The sequence below is a fragment of the Ornithorhynchus anatinus genome, chromosome 3 (genome assembly GCF_004115215.2).
Source record: "Ornithorhynchus anatinus isolate Pmale09 chromosome 3, mOrnAna1.pri.v4, whole genome shotgun sequence".
NCBI lineage: Eukaryota > Metazoa > Chordata > Mammalia > Monotremata > Ornithorhynchidae > Ornithorhynchus > Ornithorhynchus anatinus.
This window is the reverse complement of record NC_041730.1, coordinates 126,134,065-126,159,410: the sequence shown is the minus strand read 5'-3', so window position 1 is coordinate 126,159,410 and position 25,346 is coordinate 126,134,065. Positions and strand designations below refer to the sequence as shown.

The following is a 25,346-nucleotide window of genomic DNA, read 5'->3' as shown; positions in this document are numbered from 1 at the left end:
ATTTTGAGGTGTCGGTGGTAGCGCTTAATAAATATGATTGAATGAATGAATCCAAGTAGAGATATCCCGAAGGCAGGAGGAAATGTGAGACGGCAGAGAAGGAGAAAGATAAGGTCTAGAGATGAAGATTTGGGAATCTTCTACATAGAGATGGTAATCAAAGCCATGGGAGTGATGATTTTTCCTAGGAAGTGGGTGTAGATGGATACCCCCAGTCAGTAAGTGCTATTAATTGAGCAGCAACTGTGTCCTGTGGACTGTACTAAGCACTTGGAAGCATAGAAAGGGGGTAAAAGACACAGCCCTACCCTTGATGGGGCTTACAATCTAATGACGGGGGGAGGCAGACATAAATTATTTATGTTTAATGGGAGGAGGAAAAATCAAGATTCAGCTGGTAACAGAAAGGGAAAGACCAGATAGCTAGCTGAATAAAGAAGTAGTGTAATTTTGGCTCTGTATATGGGGAAGAACTGTGGCCTAGTGGAAAGAGTCCAGGCCTGCGAGTCCAAGGACCTGGGTTCCAATTCCGGCTCCGCCACTTGTCTGTTGTGTGACCTTGGGCAAGTCACTTCACTTCTCTGCGACTCAGTTCCCTCATCTGCAAAATGGGAACCTGTCCTACCTCCTACTTAGGGATTTAATTGTCTTGTATCAGCCCCAGTGCTTAGACCAATGCTTGACACATAGTAGGGCTTAAAAAATACCACAGTTATTACCATAGGGGCTATCTCCAAGGGGGACTGTATGGCCTGACCCTTTCGTCCGTCCCCCCCCCCCGGCTTCGTTCGTTCCATGTTTCTGGTGACACCTGAGAGTTTCCCATCAGGGCTGAGAAGGCCCCAAATGATGTCTCCTCCCTGTCCCTCTCACTAACCTGCCCCCCACCTAAAAACCTCTTCCCTTTTGCTGCTCCCTTGCTACTACTCAGTATCAATTATAACAATAAGAATATGGAAGCTGTTAAGCACTCACTGTGTGCCAAGCACTGTGCTCATTCCTTGAGCTTCAAGATTCCTTCTGGAAAAACTCTGCACCTCCCATCCAAACTTCCTCCCAGCCATGGTCCGGGAGAGGTGGAATAATAATGTTGGTATTTGTTAACTGCTTACTATTTGCAGAGCACTGTTCTAAGTGCTGGGGTAGATACAGGGCAATCAGGTTGTCCCACGTGAGGCTCACAGTTAATCCCCATTATGCAGATGAGGTAACTGAGGCACAGAGAAGTTAAGTGACTTGCCCACAGTCACACAGCTGACAAGTGGCAGAGCAGGATTTGAATCCATGACCTCTGATTCCCAAGTGGCTCTTTCCACTGAGCCACGCTGCTTCTCAATGAGACCATGATAATAATAATAATAATGGTATTTGTTCAGTGCTTACTATGCTCCACACACTGTAACAATAATAATAAGCTTTTATTACTATTATTATACTAATAATATATATATCAAGGTATATACAAGATAATCAGGTAGGCCCAGTCCTCCTCTTATATATAATAATAATAATGTTGGTATTTGTTAAGTGCTTACTATGTGCTGAGCACTGTTCTAAGAGCTGGGGGAGATACAGGGTAATCAGGTTGTCCCCCATATGGCTCACAGTCTTAATCCCTATTTTACAGATGAGGCCACTGAGGCACAGAGAAGTTAAGTCACCTGCCCACAGTCACAGAGATGACAAGCGGCAGAGCGAGGATTCGAATCCATGACCTCTGCCTCCCAAGCCCGTGCTCTTTCCACCAAGCCACACTTCTTCTCTGAGCCACGCTGCTTCTGGCTCATGATCTAAGGAAGAGGGAGATCACCAGATGAGGAGACTGAGACTCAGAAAAGATAAGTGATTTGTTCAAGGTCCCACAGCAGGTAAGTGGCGGAGGTGGAATTAGAACCCGGGTCCTCTGACTCCCAGGCCCATACCCTTTCCACTAGGACACGAAGACTTCCCCATCAGCAAAGCCATCTTTTGGGGTACCTTGATCTCCTCCTCCAGGGTCAGGCTCCGCTCCAGACTGCATTCCACCATCTGCGTGGTCACCGGAAACTTGTCAGGGAGCTGGGTACACTTCTTGATCAGGACTGGGTTGCATCCATTGAGAAACTGGTACCCGAACATGAAATCTTCCTGCCAGTGCTGCATCACGTACTCTAAACGACAAAGGAGTAGACGGACTCACCTGGGGCAGAGGTCCGTGCCATCCTGGGGGGGGGGATGAGGGAAGGGGCCCGGCCTGGCCCGGCCCAGTTGGGCCCCTCCGGCCTCTGAGACAGACAGGGCAGACCAGTTCAGATGCTGGGGACATTGAGTCAGGGGAAAATGAAGCTGCATTTGGGTCGGGGACATTCATTCATTCAATAGTGTTTATTGAGTGCTTACTATGTGCAGAGCACTGTACTAAGCGCTTGGAATGTTCAAATTGGCAACAGATAGAGACAGTCCCTGCCCATTGACGGGCTTACCAAGAAGACCTGCTGGATTGGGCTTTAACATCTGACAAAAAGAGCCGCAGCGTGGCCTAGTGGAAAGAGCACGGGCCTGGGAATCAAAAGGACCGGGGTTCTATTCCCGGCTCTGCCGCTTATCTGCTGAGTGACCTTGGGCAAATCACTTCACTTCTCTGGGCCTCAGTTACCTCATCTGGGGATAAGACTGTGAGCCCTCTGTAGGACGGGGACTGTGTTCAATCCAATTATCTTGCATCTAAGAGAAGCAGCCTGGCTTAGTGGAAAGAGCAGGGGCTTGGGAGTCAGAGATCATGGGTTCTAATCCTGGCTCCACTACTTATCAGCTGTGTGACTTGGGCAAATCACTTAACTTCTCTGTGCCTCAGTTACCTCATCTGTAAAATGGGGATGAAGACTGTGAGCCCTACATGGAACAACCTGATTACCTTGTATCTACGCCCACACTTAGAACAGTGCTCGGCACATAGTAAGCGCTTAACAAATACCATCATAATTATTTTTACTATTATTGTCATCACATCACTTAGTAGTGGGTGGCACCTAGTAAGTGCTTAACAAATACCACAATTATCATTATTATTAATACAAAAAGGCTTCATGTTTCCACAGTGGAAGGAAGGCAGAGCAATACTGTGACTGCAGTCCCCTGACAGATGGGGAGAAGCACGGGGAAAAGGAAAAATAAAGGGAAGTGAGAAAAGGAAACAAAAAGGAGAACATGGAAGGAAACCTCTGCTCCCATGAACTCTTCCCTACCCCAAAAATCATCCCCAGTCTCTTTCTTGAATTTTGTTTCTCACAGTGAGAAACAGTGTGGCCAAGTACGAAGGTCTGGGAGTCAGAATTATTATCATCATTATAATAGGGGCATTTGTTAAGCGTTTACTATGTGCCAGGCACAGTACCAAGTGCTAGGGTAGACACAAGATAATTGGGTTGGAAACAGTCAGAAGACCTGGGTTCTAATACTGGCTCTTCCACTTGCCTTCTGTGTGACCTTGGGCCACTCCCTTAATTTCTCTGTGCTTCAGTGTCCTCTTCTATAAAGTGGAAAGTCAATACCTGTTCTCCCTCCTAAGCAAGTTGTGGTACAGAAACAGCATGGCTCAGTGGAAAGAGCCCGGCTTGGGAGTCTGAGATCATGGGTTCGAATCCCAGCTCTGCCGCTGTCAGCTGTGTGGCTGTGGGCAAGTCACTTAATTTCTCTGTGCCTCAGTTACCTCATCTGTAAAATGGGGATTAAGACTGTGAGCCTCACATGGGACAACCCGATTACCCTGTATCTACCCCAGCGCTTAGAACAGTGCTCTGCACATAGTAAGTACTTAACAAATACCAACATTATTATTATTATTATTATTAAGATATTTTCCCAAGGTCACACAGCAGGCTAGTGGAAGAGCCAGGGACATTTATTTTAATTGAGCACTTACTCTGTATGTATAGAGCACTGTATTGAGCACTCGGGGGAGTACAATATTTGCATTGTACTACTATTGCATTATTAATAATAATAATATTATTATTATTACAATATTTGCACTGTACTCCCCCGAGTGCTCAGTACAGCGCTCTGCATGCAGTAAGCACCCAATAAATACAATTGATTGAATAGACACTATCCCTGCCCACAGTGAGCATACAGTCCAGAGTGAAATACAGTGCCTGGCACATAGTAAGCGCTTAATAAATGCCATAATTATTAAATACAACTCCATAAGATCATAGAGGACTACTTCAGATGCTCTTTTTCTTCTCGATCATTAGTTCCTTGAGCATAGCAATTTGTGTTTGATTCTGTTGTGCTCTCCCAAGTACTTAGTACAGTGCTCCTCACTCAAAAGGTGTCAATCAATTGATGGGTTCACGTTAGTACACGTTTCAGGATGGATATGGGTTTATGTGGGCATCACCCATCTCCTCGTGTCTTTAAACTGATCCTGTCTGGGCATCTTGTCTTCCTACCCCCTAACAATCCATCAGTGGTATTTATTGAGCACTGACTGTGTGCAGAGAACTGTACTGAGCACTTGGGAGAGGACAATAGAGTTGGTACACATGATCCTTGCTCTCAAGGAGCTTACACTCTGCTTGGGGAGGGTCTTAATCTGGGGATCTCCAGTCAGGATAGCATCTCTGTAGAACCTTGTTCCCTTCAGAGGCCAGATATACTAGGGAGCCCAAATCTCTTCTGGTTCCAGGCAAGAGGGAGGACGAGGTTAAGTCTCTGGGGGACACGGACAAACCCACCTGAAATGGTGTTGCTGATCTTGACGAAGATCTTCTCAAAATCAGCAAAGTCACTCCAGGAAGACTGGAACATGTGCATGAAGCGGTTCACAAAGAGATTCTCCATCCTGCAATGAAACGGCATGTGGGATGGAGTTTTCCCTCCGTCTCTGAGCGTCAGTGCAATTTTGGGAGGGGAAGGAAATGGGTAGAGAAGCAGCGTGGCTCAGTGGAAAGAGCCCGGGCTTAGGAGTCACAGGTCGTGGGTTCTAATCCTGGCTCCGCCACTTGTCTGCTGTGTGACCTTGGGCAAGTCACTTAACTTCTAGGTGCCTCAGATACTTCATCTGTAAAATGGGGATGAAGACTGTGAGCCTCACATGGGACAACCTGATTACTCTGTATCTACCCCAGCGCTTAGAACAGTGCTTGGCACATAGTAAGTGCTTAACAAATACCAATATTATTATTATTACCTAAGGGCACAACCCCTAGATATATCTCTCCCTGCCCGCAAAATGACTCTGGCGGCAGAGATAGGGAAGGATCACTCCATGCTCTTCCATCCCTCGGATGCAATGGGGCTTCGGTCTTAACCAGGATGATTCTATCCTATAAACCATTGTAAATGATAATAATAATAATGATGGTATTTATGTGCTTACTCTATACCAAGCACTGTTCTAAGCACTGGGGTATATACAAGGTCATCAGGCATCAGGTTGTCCCACATGGGGCTCACAGTCTTCATCCCCATTTAACAGATGAGAGAACTGAGGCCCAGAGAAGTGAAGTGACTTGCTCAAGGTCACACAGCAGTCAAAAGTCAGAGCCGGGATTTGAAGCCATGACCTCTGACTCCCAAGCCCAGGCTCTTTCCACTGAGCCACACTGCTTCTCAGAGGGGAGGGCAGAGCCGGGATTAAAATTTATGACCTTCTGACTTCGTGGCTTAGTGGAAAGAGCATGGGTTTGGGAGGCAGAGAACATGGGTTCTAATCCCACCCCTGCCACTTGTCTGCTGCATGACCTTAGGCAAGCGACTTAACTTCTCTGTGCCTTAGTTACCTCATCTGTAAAATGGGGATTGAGACTGAAGGTCCAAGTGGGACAATCTGATTACATTGTATCTACCCCGGTGCTTAGAACAGTGCTTAGCAGATAGAAAGCTCTTAACAAATGTCGTCATTATTATTATTATTATTATTATTACAGGCCTGTGCTTTGTCCACTACACCATGATGGTCCTGATTACTAAATTGGAACGCAAATCATGGAATTTTGGTCACATCCAGTTTCCTATTGCTTGCTATTAGCTTGAGAAGCAGTGTGGCCTAATGGAAAGAGCTTGGGCCTGGGAGCCATAGGACCTGGATTCTCATTCCGGCTCTGCCACTTACCTTCTGTGTGACCTTGGGCAAGTCACATAACTTCTCTATGCTTCAGTTCCCTCCTCTGCAAAATGGAAAATCAATACCTCTTCATCCTACTTATTCTGTGAGCCCCATGTGGGAGAAGCAGCGTGGCTCAGTGGAAAGAGCACGGGCTTTGGAGTTAGAGGTCATGGGTTCGAATCCCGGCTCGGCCACTTGTCAGCTGTGTGACTTTGGGCAAGTCACTTCACTGGGCCTCAGTTACCTCATCTGTAAAATGGGGATTAAGACTGTGAGCCCCACGTGGGACAACTTGATTCCCATTTCTACCCCAGCGCTTAGAACAGTGCTCGGCACATAGTAAGCGCTTAACAAATACCAACATTATTATTATTATTATTACTTGTTGACCTTGTCTCTTCCCCAGCATTGAGTGCAGTGTTTGATACATAGTAAGGCCTTGACAAATACCATGGTTATTATTATTATTATTGCTATGCCCCTGCATAAAGCAGCATGGCTCAGTGGAAAGAGCCCGGGCTTGGGAGTCAGAGGTCATGGGTTCGAATCCCAGTTCTGCCACTTGTCAGCTGTGTGACTGTGGGCAAGTCACTTAACTTCTCTGTGCCTCAGTTACCTCATCTGTAAAATGGGGATTAACTGTGAGCCTCACATGGGGCAACCTGATTACCCTGCATCTAACTCAGTGCTTAAAACAGTGCTCTGCATATAGTAAGCTCTTAACAAACACCGACATTATTATTATTATTATTATTATTATACCTCATTTCCTTCTCAGCCCTCATTTCCTTCTCAGCCCCAGTTTCCTCCTCTGTTCAACCAATCAATCAATGATATCTGTTGAGTGCTCACTGTGTGCTGTGCACTTTGCTAGTGATTGAAAGAATCCAATAGAAGAGGTAGACAGGATCCCTGCCCTCAAGGAGCTGAAATTCTAGCTGGGGATGTAGATATTAAAAAAATATTACAGGGAAGGGAAGCAATCAAGTGTAAGGACATGAACAGAAATGCTGTAGGGGTGGAGGTGGGGTGAGTACCTATGTATCTGTAATATATTAGTATATCTGCAATTTATTTATTTATATTATTGTCTGTCTACCCCTCTACACTATCAGCTTGTTGTGAGCAGGGATTAGGTCTGTTTATTATTCTACTGTACTCTCCCAAGCGCTTAATACAGTGCTCTGCACATAGTAAGCGCTCAATAAATACCATTGATTGGCTGATTATGTGCTTAGTGGGTGGGGCTAAGTGCATGGAGGGGGCAGTTGGGAGGGAGAATGAAGTGGTGATAAATTGAACTCTCCATCTCATTGCATCACAAGATGGATCTTTTTTATGGTATTTGTTAAACACTTACTATGTGTCAAACACTGTTTTAAGTGCTGGAGTAGGTACAAGAGAAGCAGCGTGGCTCAGTGGAAAGAGCACGGGCTTTGGAGTCAGGGCTCATGAGTTCAAATCCCAGCTCTGCCACTTGTCGGCTGTGTGACTGTGGGCAAGTCACTTCACTTCTCTGTGCCTCAGTTCCCTCATCTGTAAAATGGGGATTAAGACTGTGAGCCCCACGTGGGACAACCTGATTCCCCTATGTCTACCCCAGCACTTAGAACAGTGCTCGGCACATAGTAAGCGCTTAACAAATACCAACATTATTATTATTACAAGCTAATTAGGTTGGGCACAGTCCCTGTCCCTCACAGGACTCACAGTCTAAATAAGAGGGAGAACAGGTATTTAATCGCCATTTTATAGTTGAAGAACCAGAGGCACATTAAAATGAAGTGATTTGCCCAACGTCACAGAGTAGACAAGTGGCAGAGCTGGGATTAGAAACCATTCATTCAATTCATTCAATCGTATTTATTGAGCGCTTATTGTGTGCAGAGCACTGTACTAAGTGCTTGGACCAGGTCTTCTGACTCCCAGGCCCAGGCTCTTTCCTCTAGGCCCACGCTGCTTCTTAAGCGATAGCAAGTGAAATGGAACCAGATTTCCATTGCATTGGATTCACTGGCCCAGCGCTTATACTTGGCGCATAGTAAGCGCTTAACAAATACTATCATCATCATTCAGTGATCTGCATTGTACGACTGTTACTAAGGGGATTTATGGAAACCTTCCTATTTACCCTTTATGTTTTTTGCTCTGTGTCTCATCACCCCCTTTCCTTTGCTTGCCCCTCTTAGCTCTTTGTATAAGGGACGGAGAGAGTGACTGGAACCCCCCCCAACCCAACTCTCCCCTCCACCCAGTATCAAGAAAAAGTCTCAGAAGGTCCGCTTGGGTCTCCCACCCCTTCCCTCCCCTCCCCTCCACCTTGGTCTCTGAGACGAGCCATTCTAACCAAGGTTGGGTGAAGAGCTGGCCTCCTCAGGGTGACTCGGGAAACTATAGGACGTTGTGGCAAGAGCATGGGCTTGGGAGTCAGGGGAAGCGGGTTCTAATCCCATCTGCTCTGTGACCTTGGGCAAGTCCCTTCACTTCTCTGAGCCTCAGTTACCTCATCTGTAAAATGGGGATTAAGAGTGTGAGCCCCACGTGGGACAGGGATTGTGTCCAACGTGATTATCTAGTATCTAGCATGTCATAGACATGGCATAGTGGGTAGAACACACTGGGAGTCAGAAGGTCAAGGGTTCTAATCCCGGCTTTGCCACTTGTCTGCAGCATAAACTTGGGCAAATCACTTCACTTCTCTGGGCCTCGGTTCCCTCATCTGTAAAGTGGAAATTGAATCTGTGAGCCCCACACGGGACTGGGACTGTGTCCAACGTGGTTTGCTTGTACCCACCCTGGTGCTCAGTACAGTGCCTGGCACAAAGGAAGTGCTTAACAAATACCATCATCATTATTAATAATAATAATAATGGTATTTGTAAAGCGCTTACTATGTGCTAAGCACTGTTCTAAGTGCTGGGGTAGATAAAAGGTAATCGGGTTATCATTCATTCATTCAATAGTATTTATTGAGCACTTACTATGTGCAGAGCACTGTACTAAACACTTGGAATGTACAATTTGGCAACAGATAGAGACAATCCTTGCCCAATGATGGGCTCAAAGTCTAAACGGGGGAGGATGTTGTCTTACATGGGGCTCACACTTTTAATCCCCATTTTACAGATGAGGTAACTGAGGCACAGAGAAGTTAAGTGACTTACATAAAGTGCATAGCAGACAAGTGGCAGAGCCGGGATTAGAACCCACGTCCTCTGATTCCCAAGCCCATGCTCTTTCCACTAAGCAATGCTGCTTCTCAATTATTATTATTGTTATCTACCCCAGCATTTAGTACAGTGCTAGGCACCTAGTAAGCACTTAGCAAATACCATCATTATTATTATTAGGGGAAAGAGGGCAGCTTTTCTGCTCAGAGGAAGTTGCTTCCTTTCCCCAGAGTGAAAAACAGCTGGCAACTGTGGCTTGGCTCTTGGGTGTGGAGCTGAAGCAGCTTCAGCAAGTAGGTTCAGCGGGAAAGGGTTCCACAGAATCACAGAGGAAACTCCTCGGGCCTAAATTATCCCAAATGGCTTAGAAATAAAGCTGGCTGGATCTGTGGTTTGGACAGTGGCCAAAGGTGGTGGCCCAAAGTGCCCCCAGCAAGCCCAGCGGGGCAGGCAGAGAGAGGCCTTCTCCGATAAACCCCCCTTTCCCCAGCTCACTCTCCCTTCTGCATTCATTCAGTCAATCGTATTTTTTGAGTGCTTACTCTGTGCAGAGCACCATACTCAGTGCCTGGGAGAGTGCAATACAACAATAGACACATTCCTTGTCCACAACAAGGTTGATTGATGGGTCGATTGCAAAGAAGACATGCGTTCTATGAAAGGCGACTGTCAGCATGGCCCTTGAAATCCTGGGACTTTCTCTTGACACATTCGCATCATGACCTATTTGTCTTTTGTCTGCTTCCCACTTCCACTATTGGTAAATCACGTTTGCCTGTTTCCCCGGTTAGATTATAAGCTCCTTGAAGGTAGAAAACCATGTCTCGTTTCTGCTGTCCCTGCTCCAACACAGAGCTCTACATTCAGAAGTGCTCAGTAAGTAGCCCTGACTGCTTAAACTCCACAGACTTTCCTTGACTCTGCCCGCCTCCCCAAGATCTGAAACTGCCGCAACAGCTCCATCGCTGGGTAGGGTGTGTGTCTGCGTACCTGAGTGTTTATGCATACAAGTATGCATATGTGTGTCCACATGCATATAATAATAATGTGTGGTATTTGTTAAATGTTTCCTATGTGCCTGACACTCTTAAGAGCTGGGATAGATATGAGCAAATCCGGTTGGACAAATTCCCTGTCCCACATAGGGCGCACAAGCTTAATCCCCATTTTACAAATGAGAAAACTGAGGAACAGAGCCAGGACTGGAAACCAGGTCCTTCTGACTCCTAGGCCTGTGTTCTAAGCACCATGTTGTGATGCTTCTCTACACACATAATTGTGTACATGTAATGTATGGATAAGTATGTCCATATGTCTATGTGTTTACAGATGTTGGAGTGTGTAAGGCCTAGGGGTAGCTCCAATTGTGGAGCCCAAGGCAAATGGTGGGAGGGGTGAGAGGAGAGGAAAGAGATGAGAGTGAGGCCTGTGTGGGAATAACTGAGCATGAGTGAGTGAATTAATGAATTTTATAGAAACAAGTTTCCATTCTCCCTCCAATTGGCATCAATCTCTCCCCACTATTTGGCAGGACTTGGCCAAAATGGTTCAACAGGCAAGGCCCGAGTGGAAAGAGCACAAGACTTAGGCGTTAGAAGACCTGGGTTTTAATACCAGCTCTCCCATTCGCCTGCTGTAGGACTTCGGGCAAGTCGCTTTGCTTCTCTGGACCTCAGTTCCCTCATCTGCAGAATGTGGATTCAGTTCCTGTTCTCCTTCCTACTTATACTGTGAGACCTGAGTGGGATAGGGATTGGATCTGACCTGATTATTTTGAGTCCAATTATTTTCAAGTGGCCTATACAGTTAGGAAACCAGCAAATCAGTCAGTCAGTCAAACATATTTACTGTGTGCAGAGCACTGTACTAAGTATTTGGAAGAGTAATAATTGTGGTATTTGTTCCTATGTGCCAGGCACTGTACTAAGCACTGGGTTGGATAGAAGTAAATCAGGTTGTACACAGTTCCTGTCCTACATGGGGCTCACAGTCTCAATCCCCGTGTTACAGGTGAGGTAACTGAGGCTCAGAGAAATGAAGTGACATGCCCAAGGTCATACAACAGACAAGTGGCAGAGCTGGAGTGAGAACCCAGGTCCTTGTGACTCCTAGGCCTGTGCTCTATCCACTAGGCCATGCTGCTTCCATTCCCTGCCCACCACAAGCTTGCAGTCTAGAAGGGAGTCAAGTGCTTGAGAAAACCCACCATTATTCTGATTCTACCCCTGAGCTGCGTGGAAAGAGGCCGCACAGGGAACGGAGGCCCTATCGACTTTCCCGACCAACGTTGACACGAGACTCTCTCTCGTTGTCGGTCCAGACGCCCCTTTGCTTCGACGTTGCTCCACTTGAAGGAAACTCTTTTTTACTCAACTTCCTTTTCTGGGACAAACTCTTCTCTCAACCTTGCTGACCAACTGCAATAAGGTCGGAGGCAGTTGGAAGCGGACAGGGAAACCGCATAGGCGTCTCCCTCGCCACCCTCCCCCCGCAGCCAGAGGTTCAGAGGTCACTGTGAATGCAGCATGAGCCCCTGGAGGAGGGCAGATGCTCTCTTTACTGAGGTGGGATGGTGGGGGGTTATGAGCAGAGCACTTTGCTTCAGCCTCTTTTGGCCCACATGAAAGCCCTAAACCTTCATAGCCCTCCTAGACTTGAGCTTGTTGATCTTGCGCTTGAGCTTGTGAGCTTGTAGTAGGCAGGGAATGTGTCTGATGTATTCTACCAAGCGATTAGTACAGCGTTTTGCACACATTAAGTGCTCAATAAATACAATTACTAATAATAATACATTCACATCTCCTCCAAGGAGACTTCCCTAAGTCTTCATTCCCCCTCTCTTCTGAGTCTCCTACGCACTTGACGGTCAGTCAATCAATTGTTTTTATTGAGCATGTACTGTGTGCAGAACACTGTACTAAACACTTGGGGGAGTACAATATAACAAGCACATTCCCTGCCCACAACAAGCTTACAGTCTAGAGGCGGATGGATCTGTACCTCTTAAGTACCTAATATTCACACCACCCTCAAAGTAATTAATACGCACTCCACCCTCAGCCCCACAGCACTTACATACATCTCCTCACACTCTGTAAAATAAATCTGTAATTTATTTCAATATCTGTCTTCCCCCCAGACTGTAAGCTTGTTGCGGGCAGGGAACGCGTCTACCAACCCACTTGTCTGCTGTGTGACCTTGGGCAAATCACTGCACTGGGCCTCAGTTACCCCAACTATAAAATGGGGATTAAGACTGTGAGCCCCACATGGGACAACCTAATTTCTTTGTTCCTATCCCAGTGCTTAGAATATTGCTTGGCACATAGTAAGCGCTTAGCAAATACCATTATTATTAACCAGCACTTATAACAGTGCTTGGCACATAGTAAACACTTAATAAATACCATCATCATTATTACTATTATTATTATTACATGGTACTCTTCTAAGAGCTTAATATAGTGCTCTGCACAGAGTAAACACTTAATAAATACCATTGATTAATTGATTGGTGTACATATCCTTATGCTCTGCCACTTCCTTACCTGTAATTTATTTCAGTATCTATTTTCCCCACTAGAATGTAAATTCTTTGAGGGCAGGGATCATGCCTAGCATTTGTATTGTACTATACTCTCCCAAGCACTTAATACAGTCCTCTAGACTGTAAACTCCTTGTGGTCGGGGACCATGTCTACCAATTCTGTTATATTGTACTCTCCCAAGCACTTAGTACAGCATTCTGTACCCAGTAAGCACTTAATAAATAACACTGATTGATTGACTGATTGCTGTTATGGGCAGGAATCATGTCTACCAACTCCATTCTATTGTACTCTCCCAAGCACTTAGTACAGTGCTCTGTAATAATAATAATAATAATAATAATGATATTTGTTAAGTGCTCACCCTGTGCCAAGCACTGTTCTAAGCATGGGGGTAGATACAAGGTAATCAGGTTGTCCCACGTGGGGCTCACAGTTTTAATCCCCATTTTCCAGATGAGGTAACTGAGGCACAGAGAAGTTAAGTGACTTGCCCAAAGTCACACAGCTGACAAGTGGAGGAGTAGGGAATAGAATCCACGACCTCTGACTCCCAAGCCCGTGCTCTTTCCACTGAGCCATGGTGCTCTGTTCACAGCAAGCGCTCAATAAATATGATAGAATGATCGAATAGATACAAAGATGTATTGAGAAGCAGCATGGCTCAGTGGAAAGAGCCCGGGCTTGGGAGTCCGAGGTCATGGGTTCGAATCCCGACTCTGCCCCTTGTCAGCTGTGTGACTGAGGGCAAGTCACTTCACTTCTCTGTGCCTCAGTTCCCTCATCTGTAAAATGGGGGTGAAGACTGTGATCCTCACGTGGGACAACCTCATTCCCCTGCATCTACCCCAGCCCTTAGAACAGTGCTCTGCACGTAATAAGTGCTTAACAAATACCAACATTATTATTCTCACTAAACTCTAGTTTCATCCCTAACATCTAATATATGGTGAGAGTGAGGATTTAGGGATAGAGGCAGTGTGACCAACTGGAAAGAGCATAGCATTGAGAATCAATAGAACCAGACTCTAATCCCAGCTCTACAGTGCCTTGTTGTGTTAATTTCTCTATGCCTCAGTTTTCTCATCTATATAATGGGGATAAAATACCTGCTCCCCCTTCTTAGACTATGTCCATTTGATTATCAGGTATTTTCCCCCATGCTTAGCGGGTCACTTGGGACAGAGATTTTGAGCCCCTAATGGACAGGGACCTTGTCTAATTCCCATTTGTGTTTTCTTCTAGCACTTAGTATGGTGCTCTGCACACAGTATAGGCTTAATAAATGATATTACTACTACTACAACTAATAATAATAATAAAAATGGTATTTGTTAAGCGCTTACTATGTGCCAAGTACTGTTCTAAGTGCTGGCGGGGGGGGGGGATACAAGGTAATCAGGTTGTTCCACGTGGGGCTCACATTCTTAATTCCCATTTTACAGATGAGGTAACTGAAGCACAGAGAAGTGAAGTGACTTGCCTAGGTCACACAACTGACAAGTGGCAGATACAGGATTAGAACCCATGACCCCTGACTCCCAAGCCCGTGCTCTTTCCACTGAGCCACACAACTACATAGTAACCCCTTAATAAATCACCTTGTTATTATTGGTTCTATCCCTGGGGTTAGCATTTAACAAGGACTTAATGCATCGATCATGCAGTGGTATTTATTGAGCGCTTAGTAGATGCCAGGCACTGTACTAACTGCTAATAAATGTAGGCCAAAGGCTTTGGCTTTAGAGGTGGAGGCTCGCTCAGAGATTGGCTGATCACAGAAGAGGGTGGCGCTCAAGATGAATCATCAATCACTCAGTGATATTATCAATCGACTCTGAGGTTTTTGTACTCTCCCCGTGGCTTAGTGGAAAGAAACCGGGTTTGGGAGTCAGAGGATGTGGGTCCTAATCCCGGCTCCTCCACTTGTCTGCTCTGTGACCTTAGGCAAGCCACTTAACTTCTTTGTGCCTCAGTTCCCTCATCTGTAAAATAGGGATTAAGACTGTGAGCCCCATATGGGATGACCTAATTACCTTGTATCCACCTCAGAGCTTAGAACAGTGCTTGGCATATAGTAAGCCATTAACAAATACTATTATTATTATACAGTGCTCTGCACACAGTAATTGCTCAGGAAATATATTGATTGGTTAATTGAGCACTGGATTTAGCACTTGGGAAAGTACAATATAGTTGGATTACCACTTATCTGCTGTGTGACCTTGGGCAAGTCACTTAACTTCTCTGTGCCTCAGTTCCCTCACTTGCCAAATGGGAAGTCAGTACCTGTTCTCCCTCCTACTTAGACTGTGAGCCCCATGTAGGACCTGATTATTTTGTATCTACGCCAGTGCTTAGTATAAGTGCTTGATCCATAGCACTTAACAAATACCACAGTTAGAATGAAGCAACGTGGCTCAGTGGAAAGAGCACGGGCTTTGGAGTCAGGGCTCATGAGTTCGAATCCTGGCTCTGCCACTTGTCAGCTGTGTGACTGTGGGCAAGTCACTTAACTTCTCTGTGCCTCAGTTCCCTCATCTGTAAAATGGGGATTAAGACTGTGAGCCCCACGTGGGACAACCTGATTCCCCTGTGTCTGTTCTTGTCTGTCCGTCTCCCCCGATTAGACTGTAAGCCCGTCAAACGGTAGGGACTGTCTCTATCTGTTGCCGACTTGTTCATCCCAAGCGCTTAGTACAGTGCTCTGCACATAGTAAGCGCTCAATAAATACTATTGAATGAATGAATGAATGAATACCCCAGCGCTTAGAACAGTGCTCTGCACATAGTAAGCGCTTAACAAATACCAACATTATTATTATTATTATTATTGTTAGAAGATACGAGGAGCTTAAAGTCTAAGGGGAGGATGGGGACAGACACTGAAATAAATCATAGACGAGGGAAGCAGTTGAGTCTAAAGCTATGTGTAGCTGAACTGCTGAAGATCGTTTATGAACTTAAGCAGGGAAATAGGTGGCTTAAGACTGTTTCACTACACGTTCCTGGAGAATTTGGTAGCCACCATCTGTTCCGGTTGTCATCCATCTCTGCACTCTCCCACAAGTAAGGCCAGAGTTTCCACAGCTAATCCCGCCACCAGCCTCTCCCATCTACTCACGCCTTGGAGTAGTTCAGGACGAAGTCCACGCCTTTCTCGCTGTCAAATTGGATATCTCGGGGCAGATCCTTGTGGCATTTGGCATCGATGCTCAAGGGGAATCCAGGGTTCCACTCTATCCACCTGGGTGGGAGGAAAGAATCATTCCGCCAATCGATCCATGGCATTTATTGAGGGTTTTCTCTGTGCTAAATGCTTGGAAAAATACAACAGAGTTAGTAAACTTGATCTCCATCCTGGAAGAGCTCGTGATCAAGAAGGGGAGAAAGGCATTAGTGGTAATTATAGATAAGAGGAAGCAATAGATTTAAGGATGCCTAAGTAAGTTCTATTGCGGGTGAGTGCCTAAATACTTAAGGGGTGAGGACTCAGGTGAGTGGTTGACTCAGTTGGGAGGGAAATACAGCTGGGAGATGAGAGATTGGGGAAGACTTACTGGAGGAATAATAATAATAATAATAATATTGGTATTTGTTAAGTGCTTACTATGTGCCAAGCACTGCTCTAAGTGCTGGGGTAGATACAAGGTAATCAGGTAGTCCCATGTGGGGCTCACAGTCTTAAAACCCCATTTTACAGATGAAGTAACTGAGGCCCAGAGAGGTTAAGTGACTTGCCCAAAGTCACACAGCTGATAAGTGGCAGAGCCGGAATTAGAATCCATGACCTCTGACTCCCAAGGCCATGCTTCTTCCTCTAAGCCACGCTGCTTCGCTACTATTCGTTAGACTTTGAAGATGAGGAGAGCAGTGGTTTACCAAATGTGAACTGGGAGGGAATTTCAAGCAGAAGAGAGGATGTGAACAAGGGTTACTTTGTGTGGGCTTTTTTAGTATTTGTTAAGCACTTACTGTGTGATGAGCACTTTTCTAACCCTGGGGTAGATACATGTTCATCAGGTTGGAAAACAGTCCTTGTGCCTTATGATTGAATCCCTCTTTTACAGTTGAGGAAAGTGAGGCATAGAGAAGTTAAGTGACTTGCCCAAAGTCACATGGCAAGCAATTGGCATTAGAGGAGTGAAGTGTGCGGGCTGGTTTGTGATGGGAGAAAAGAGAGGATAATGGAGTATGGCCAGCCTGTTGTCCAGGGTTGGTCCCTGTATCGGCCCTAGTCAAGAAGCAGCATGGCCTGGCAGATATAGCACAAGCTTGGGAGTCAGAAGGTCATGGGTTCTAATCCCAGCTTCACCATTTGTCTACTGTGTGACCTTGGGCAAATCACTTTGCTTCTCTGGGCCTCATGTACTTCATCTGTAAAATGGGGATTGAGACTGTGAGCCCCATGTGGGACAGGGACTGTGTCCAACCCAATTTTTTGTATCCAACCTAGCACTTAGTAGAGTGTCTGGTAAATGATAAACACTTAAATACCACAGTTGTTATTGTCATTGTCATTATTACCAAACCCCAGCATTCCATGTTAATGGAAGGGGATGTAACTGGGTGGTTTCTTAGATTCTCTCCGGGAAACGAGGAGATGAGGTTTCAGGACTCACCGAAGTCATGGGGACAGAGGGTCAAGTGGAAAGAGTGATCCTTTTTTAATGTCAGTCAGTAAACTGTATTAATTGGGTGCTTACTGTGTGCAGAGCACTGTGCACCATATACAATACAATATAATAGCCACAATCCCTGCCCACCACAAGTTTACATTCTAGAGGGAGTAATAATTACTGTGGTGTTTAAGTGTATACTTTGTGTCAGTCACTGTTCTAAGTGCTGGGATAGATACAAGATAATCAGGTGGGACACAGTGCCTGTCCCACATAGCGCTCACAGTCTAAATCCCCATTTTATGGATGAGAGAACTGAGGCACAGAGACGTTAAGTGACTTACCCAATGATTAATAATTATAATAATAATAATAATGGTATTTGTTAAGTGCTTATTATGTGCTTGCTATTGATGCCTATCTACTTGTTTTGTCTTGTTTCCTGTCCCCCCTTTGTAGACTGTGAGCCTGTTGTTGGGTAGGGATTGTCTTTATCTGTTGCCAAATTGTACTTTCCAAGTGCTTAGTACAGTGCTCTGCACACAGTAAGCACTCAATAAATATGATTGAATGAATGAATGAATGTGCCAAGCACTGTTCTAAGCTCTGGGGGAGATACAAGGTTATCAGGTTGTCCCAGGTGGGGCTCACAATCTTAATCCCCATTTTATAGATGAGGTAGCTGAGGTACAGAGAACAGAGAAGTGAAGTGACTTGCCCAAAGTCACACAGCTGACAAGTGGCAGAGCCGGGATTAGAACCCATGACCTCTAACTCCTGAGCCCATGTACCTTCCACTAAGCCACGAACCCAGGTCCTACTGACTCCCAGGCCCATACTCTATCCATTAAGTCACACTACCTCTCCATCATATCCATGATGATGGCATCCATTTAAACATGTACCATGTTCCCAGCTCTGGAATCAAATCAGATCATCAGTTCAGGCACAGATCCAGTCCCACACAGGATTCACAGGTAAGACAGAAGAAAATGGGTGCTTTAACCCATTGTAGAAATGAGGAAACTGAGGCATGGAGAAGTTAAGTCTCTGACACAAGGTCCCTCTGAAGGCAAGTGGTGGAGCCCAGATTAGAAACCAGGTCTTCTGACTTCCTGTCCTGTGCTCTTTCTAAAGAGGAGCACAGGAGGGTGGTGAGGGGAGGGGGGATGGTCAAAGGCCTGACAGTTTCTCAGCAAGTGACAGCTCAGAAACAATCTGCTTAAGGAGAATTCACTCAGGGCCAAAGGAATGTTGGTTCTGTTAGGAATCAAATGTTCATTCATCTGTTCTAAAATAAAGGGCTCGGTTTTTCTTTTTCTGTTTTCAACTGTATTTATTGAGTGCTGTTCTCAGAACACTGTACTAAATGTTGGGAGAGTACAATATAACAGAGTTGGCTTTCCGTCTAGAAGAGGGAGACTGATGTTAAGATAAATTATGCACTTATATACATAGATCTTGTGGTGGAGGAGGCTGAGCTGAATATCAAGCGATTAAAGCACTTAAAAGACTTGTTCTTTCTGAACATCACGCTAGCTGGTCAGTCAATGTTTTTGTGGTACTTTCTAAATGACCAACACTATAAAAAGTGCTTGGGAGAGGAAGTTGTGCTCCCAGAAAGACCTGTTCTGTATGCTGACTGGGGACAACGCTAAATACAGTGACCGGCATGTAGTAAGCACTTAAGAAATATCATTATTTTTATTATTATTATTACTACAATGCTGTGTCCATGGGCTTAAGGGGTTTCTTTGGCTACTGTGGTCTCCTGTATCAATCAATCAATCAGTGGCATTTATTGAGCAGTATGGCCTAGTGGTAAAAATATTGGCCTTGGAGTCAGATAAACTTAGAACAGTGCTTAGCACATAGTAAGCGCATAACAAATATCATCATTATTATTATTGTTAGCATAAAACTGTTCTAAGCACCTGTGAAAGTACAATACGAAAGAGTTGGCAGAACAATCCTTACTCTCAAGGAGCTTACAGTCTAGCGGAGATTGAGGAGATGTAGAATCCACGTGCCTCCGAAATTCTACCATGCAGACATGCCATAACTAGAGACCGTCAACATGAAAATATGCTACTGAGGTCTGATGAAAAAGCGGAGGATGAGACCTGCACAAGGCTTCCGATAAGAGGCAACACCATGAGATAATTTCTTCCCCAAATTGCCTGCTTTCCTTCCTTCCTCTCTCCACAAAGCCACAGAAGGCGGAGACGGTGAGTGTTGTCATACCCCTCCTACTATAAACCACTAACCAATTTACCGTGCCTTGATCTTGTCCTTCTCGCTGCCAACCCTTTGCCCACATCTTCCCCTGGGCCTGGAGTTGCCCTCCCTGTCTTCATTTCTTATTAGGGAAGCAGTGTGGTTTAATGGCAAGAGCACAGGCTTGGGAGTCAGAGGATGTGAGTTTAAATCCCAGCTCCGCCACTTTTCTGTTGTGAGACCTTGCATAAGTCATTTAACTTCTCTGTGCCTCAGTAAACTCATCTGTAAAATGGGGATTAAGACTGTGAGCCTCACATGGGACAACCCGATTACCTTGTATCTATCCCAGCGATTAGAAATAACAATGCTTGCCAGAGAGTAAACACTTAACAAATACCATTATTATTTCTGACAGACCACCATTCTCCCCATTTTCAAAGCCCTACCAAAATCACATCTCCTCCAGGAAGACTTTCCTAACCTTTCTTTTCCTTAGCCTTTCATCCAATTCAATCATATTTATTGAGCTTTTATTGTGTGCAAAGCACTGTACTAGGCACTTGGGAAAGTACACTATAACAATAAACAGACACATCTCCAGCCCACAAATGAGCCTGAAGTCTAGAGATGAGATTACAGCCTACAGTCAAGCCTCTACGTCCTCCCTCTGTGTCAACTAATCGCTTGGGTCTGAACCCCCTAAGTACTTTGATACTCACCCCAATCCCACTCCACCTCACTTATGTTGCCTCCCTATGTGGAATTGATTTTTTTTCTGCCTCCTCCACTAGACTGCAAGCTCCTTGAGGGAAGGCATAGTATATAGAGCTCGGGCCTGGGAATCAGAGGTCGTGGGTTCTAATCCCGACTCTGCCACTTGTCTGCTGAGTGGCCTTGGGTAAGTCACTTAACTTCCTTGAGCATCAGTTACCTCATCTGAAAAATTGGGATTAAGACTGTGAGCCCCAAGTGGGTTGAAGCAGCGTGGCTCAGTGGAAAGAGCATGGACTGGGGAGTCAGAGATCATGGGGTCAAAGCCCGGCTCCATCGCTTGTCAGCTCTGTGACTTTGGGCAAGTCTCTTAACTTCTCTGTGCCTTAGTTACCTCAACTGTAAAATTGGCATTAAGACAGTGAGCTCCACGTGGGCCAACCTGATCATCTTGTATCCTCCCCAGTGCTTAGAACAGTGCTTTGCACATAGTAAGCACTTAACAAATACCATTATTATTATTATTATTATTACATGGACTGTGTCCAACCTGATTTGCTTATATCCACCCCAGCACTTAGTACAGAGCCTGGCACATAAGCGCTTTAACAAATACCATTAAAAAACAAAAACCTTAATAGCCCCTAGTGGGGCCAGGGTTCAAGTGAGAGCTGACAGGCTAGTTTCTGCCAGCCCTGCAGGAGAATAAAGGGGAGAAGAAATAGAGTAAAAAAAAAAAAACACGGTTCTGGCTCTTTTTGCTGGAGACTGGGCTATTTTTAAGGATATGGAAAGTGTTGTCTGCCTTTTAGACTGTGAGCCCGTTGTTGGGCAGGGATTGTCTCTATCTGTTGCTGAATTGTACATTCCAAGTGCTTAGTACAATGCTGTGCACACTGTAAGCGCTCAATAAATATGATTGATTGAATGAATGAATAATAATGTTGGTATTTGTTAAGTGCTTACTATGTGCAGAGCACTGTTCTAAGCGCTGGGGTAGATACAGGGTAATCAGGTTGTCCCATGTGAGGCTCACAATTTTAATTCCCATTTTACAGATGAGATAACTGAGATACAGAGAAGTTGTGACTTGCTCACAGTCAACAGCTGACAAGTGGCAGAGTCGGCATTTGAACCCATGACCTCTGATTCCCAAGCCCGGGCTCTTTCCACTGAGCCAGTCAAATGAATCTTGGATGGGCCAGAAACCAGTTGAGAAAGTGGAGGATGAGGGTGTGGGGTTAGGGTGGAGAGCAGAGAAAGAGTGAAGGGTCACCTCCAGGATCAAACGGCTAGATTTAGAAAAGCAGAGAGGGAATAATCAAAAACACTTCACTCCTCAAATGCCAACTTAGTCACTACCTAGATCTCATCTATCTCACCACCAACTTCTCACCCACATCCTGCCTCTGGCCTGGAACACCCTCTCTCTCTCCATAACTGACAATTACTCTCCCCACTCACGTCTTATGGAAGGCACGTCTCCTCCAAGAGACCTTCCATTCATTCATTCAATCGTATTTACTGAGCGCTTACTGTGTGCAAAGCACTGTACTAAGAGCTTGGGAGTGTACAATATACTTGGGAGAGTGCAGTGACTAAGCCCTCATTTCCTCTTCTCCCACACCCTTCTGTTTTGCCCTGGTTTACTCCTTTCATTCACCCCTGCTCAGCTACCCAACACTTATATATAGATCCGTAATTTATTTGTTTATATTAATGTCTGTCTCCTCCTCTAGTCTGTAAGCTCGCTGTGGTCAAGGAACGTGTCTACTGACTACGTTATATTGTAATCTCCCAAGCACTCAGTTGAATGCTCCGCACACACTAAGAGAGCTCGATAAATACGATTGATTGATAAAATGGCCCACCCAAAAGTAGCTTAATAATAGTGTTTTTGGGTAAAGCAGTTATTTTGCATGAAGCATTGAACTAAGCCCTGGTGTAGATACAAGATACTTAGGTCAGACACAGTCCCTACTCTATTCTAAGAGGGAGGGCAAAACGATATTGAATCCTCATTTTACAGGTGAGGCCTGAGAAAAGTTAAATGACTTGCCCAAAGTCACACGCGGGCAAGTGATGGAGCTGGGATTAGACTTCCGGTCTTCTGACTCCCAGACCAACGCTCTTTCCACTAGTTCACACTCCTGCTCACTCCATCGTTTCTAGCAATCCAACAATCATATGGACTGAGTAGTGTGCTTCCTCTACAGAGCACTGTACTAAGTGCTTGGGAGAGTACAACATAGTAGACAACGGTCCCTGTCCTGACGAACTTACCCAAAGCAGCATGGCTCAGTGGAAAGAGCACAGGCTTTGGAGTCAGAGATCATGGGTTTGAACCCCGGCTCTGCCACTTGTCAGCTGTGTGACTTTGGGCAAGTCACTTAACTGCTTTGTGCCTCAGTTACCTCATCTGTAAAATGGGGATTAAGACTGTGAGCCCCACATGGGACAACCTGATTCCCTTGTGTCTACCTCAGCGCTTAGAACAGTGCTCTGCACATAGTAAGCGCTTAACAAATACCAACATCATCATTATTATTATTATTATGCCCCAGCGGCAAGCACATTGACCTAAGAGCCAGAAGCCCCAGGTTCTGGTCTCAACTCTACCCCTTGCCTGCCGTGTGACCAGGGCCAAGTCACTTAACATTCATTCATTCATTCAATAGTATTTGTGGAGCACTTGCTGTGTGCAAAGCACTGTACTAAACACTTGGGAGAGTACACTATAACAATAAACAGACACATTCCCTGCCCACAGAGAGCTTACTTACTGTGGCTCACTTTCCTTAACTGCAAAGTAAGGATTAATACCTGTTCTCCCTGCCTAGACTGGGAGTCCCATGTTCATTCAGTGGTATTTACTGAGCGCTTACTGTGCTCAAAGCACTGAACTAAGAGTGTGGGAGAGTATAATATAACAATAAACAGACACATTCCCCGTCCACAATGTAGAAGAAGGATTTAGGAACAGGGATTTTAAATTTAGCTCAGTGCTTGGTATACAGCAAGCTCTTAATACATACCATCAACATAATTATTACTACCTTCAATTACTTAATCTGCTCGCTTGATTTGTAAATATTCCTATATAATAATAATAATAATGTTGGTATTTGTTAAGCGCTTACTATGTGCAGAGCACTGTTCTAAGCGCTGGGGGAGTCACAGGGGAATCAGGTTGTCCCACATGGGGCTCACAGTCTTAATTCCCATTTTACAGATGAGGTAACTGAGGCAAAGAGAAGTTAAGTGACTTGCCCACAGTCACACAGCTGACAAGTGGCAGAGCTGGGATTCGAACTCATGACCTCTGACTCCAAAGCTCGTGCTCTTTCCACTGAGCCACGCTGCTCCGTCTGCTTTAGAAAGTAAGCTCCTTTTGGGCAGGGAACGTGTTTTGGCTAGCTGTTGTACTTTCCCAAGTGTTTAGTGCAGAGTACTCTCCTGGGCATTTATTCTGGCATGGCAGGTTCCTAGTGAGCATTCCATAAATGATGTGGTTACCTATCAATCAATCATATTCACTGGGTGCTTACCATGTGCAAAGCATTATATTGAGCTCTTGAGAGAATACAAAAGAGTTGGTAGACATTTTCCCTGCTCACAGGGAACTTACAGTCTAGAAGGGTAGAGAGTCAGTCCCTCAACTGTATTTATTCATTCATTCAATAGTATTTATTCAGTGCTTACTATGTGCAGAGCACTGTACTAAGTGCTTGGAATATACAATTTGGCAACAGATAGAAACAATCCCTGCCCAATGAGGGCCTGCAGTCTAATCGGGGGAGAGAGATGGACAAGAACAAGACAACATAATCGCGATAAATAGAATCAAGGGGATGTACACCTCATTAACAAAATAAATAGGGTAATAAAAATATATACAAATGCGCACAGTGCTGAGGGGAGGGGAAGGGAGAGGGGGAGGAGCAGAGGGAAAGGGGGCTTAGCTGAGGGGAGGTGAAGGGGGGAAGGGGGAGGGGTATTTGTTAAGTGCTTACTATGTGCAAAACACTGTTCTAAGCGCTGGGGGATACAAGGTGATCAGGTTGTCCCACGAAGGGCTCCCAGTCTTCAGCCCCATTTTACAGAGGAGGGAACTGAGGCCCAGAGAAGTGAAGGGACTTGCCCAAAATCACAGAGCTGGCAAGCGGCAGAGCCAGGATTAGAACCCATGACCTCTGACTCCCAAGTCTGGGCTCTTTCCACCGAGCCACGCTGCTTCTCTATTTACTGAACTCTTACTGTGTTCAGAGCACTGTACTAAGTGCTTGGGAGAGTACAATATGACAATATAACAGACACATTCCCTGCCCACAGTGAGCTTACAGTCTAGAGGGAGACAATATTCAAATAAATTATGGATAGGCACATAAGTGCTGTGGGGCTGAGCGTGGGGTGAATAAATGGTACAAATCCAAGTACAAGGGCAATACAGAAGGGAGTGGGAGAGAGGAAATGATGGTTTAGTCGGGGAAGGCTCCTTGGAGGAGATGTGCTTTTAATAAGGCTTCGAAGGCGGAGAGAATGATGGTCTGTCAGATATAAAGAGGGAGGGCATTCCAGGCCAGAGGCAGGACATGGAGGAGGCTCAGTGGTGAGTAGATGAAGTCGAGGTTCAGTGAGTAGGTTAGCATTGTTCCTGGCACTAACACTCAACGGAACTGAATCACAAGAGGCAAACAGTGGAGCAAGATACTGTCATGCCAGGCTAAATGCCCAGAAGGGTGCTGTCTGGCACAGAAAGGGAAGGCTGACACCCTCCCCTGAACATTGTAGCCTTCAAAAATCCTTTCAGTCAGTCAAACAGTCAGTCAATCGTATTTACTGAGCACTTACTGTGTGCAGAGCATTGTAGTAAGTGCTCAGGAGAGTACAAGCACTTAGTACAGTGCTCTGCACATAGTAAGCGGTCAATAAATATGATTGAATGAATGAATGAACAATAAACTGGCCCATTCCCTGGCCACGACGA

General features: G+C 45.3%; 1 protein-coding gene across 1 annotated transcript in view; it reads right to left on the bottom strand.

Annotated features, from left to right (window-relative positions):
- ALOX5 (arachidonate 5-lipoxygenase) overlaps positions 1-25,346 on the bottom strand; it is a 93,289-nt gene that overhangs the window by 28,757 nt on the left and 39,186 nt on the right. The window contains exons 4-6 of the mRNA XM_029061713.2: positions 15,934-16,056; positions 4,719-4,825; positions 1,978-2,150 (exon numbers count right to left, since the gene is read on the bottom strand). Of these exons, the coding sequence (XP_028917546.1) occupies positions 1,978-2,150; positions 4,719-4,825; positions 15,934-16,056 (403 nt within the window). The remainder of the gene's footprint in view (positions 1-1,977; positions 2,151-4,718; positions 4,826-15,933; positions 16,057-25,346) is intronic.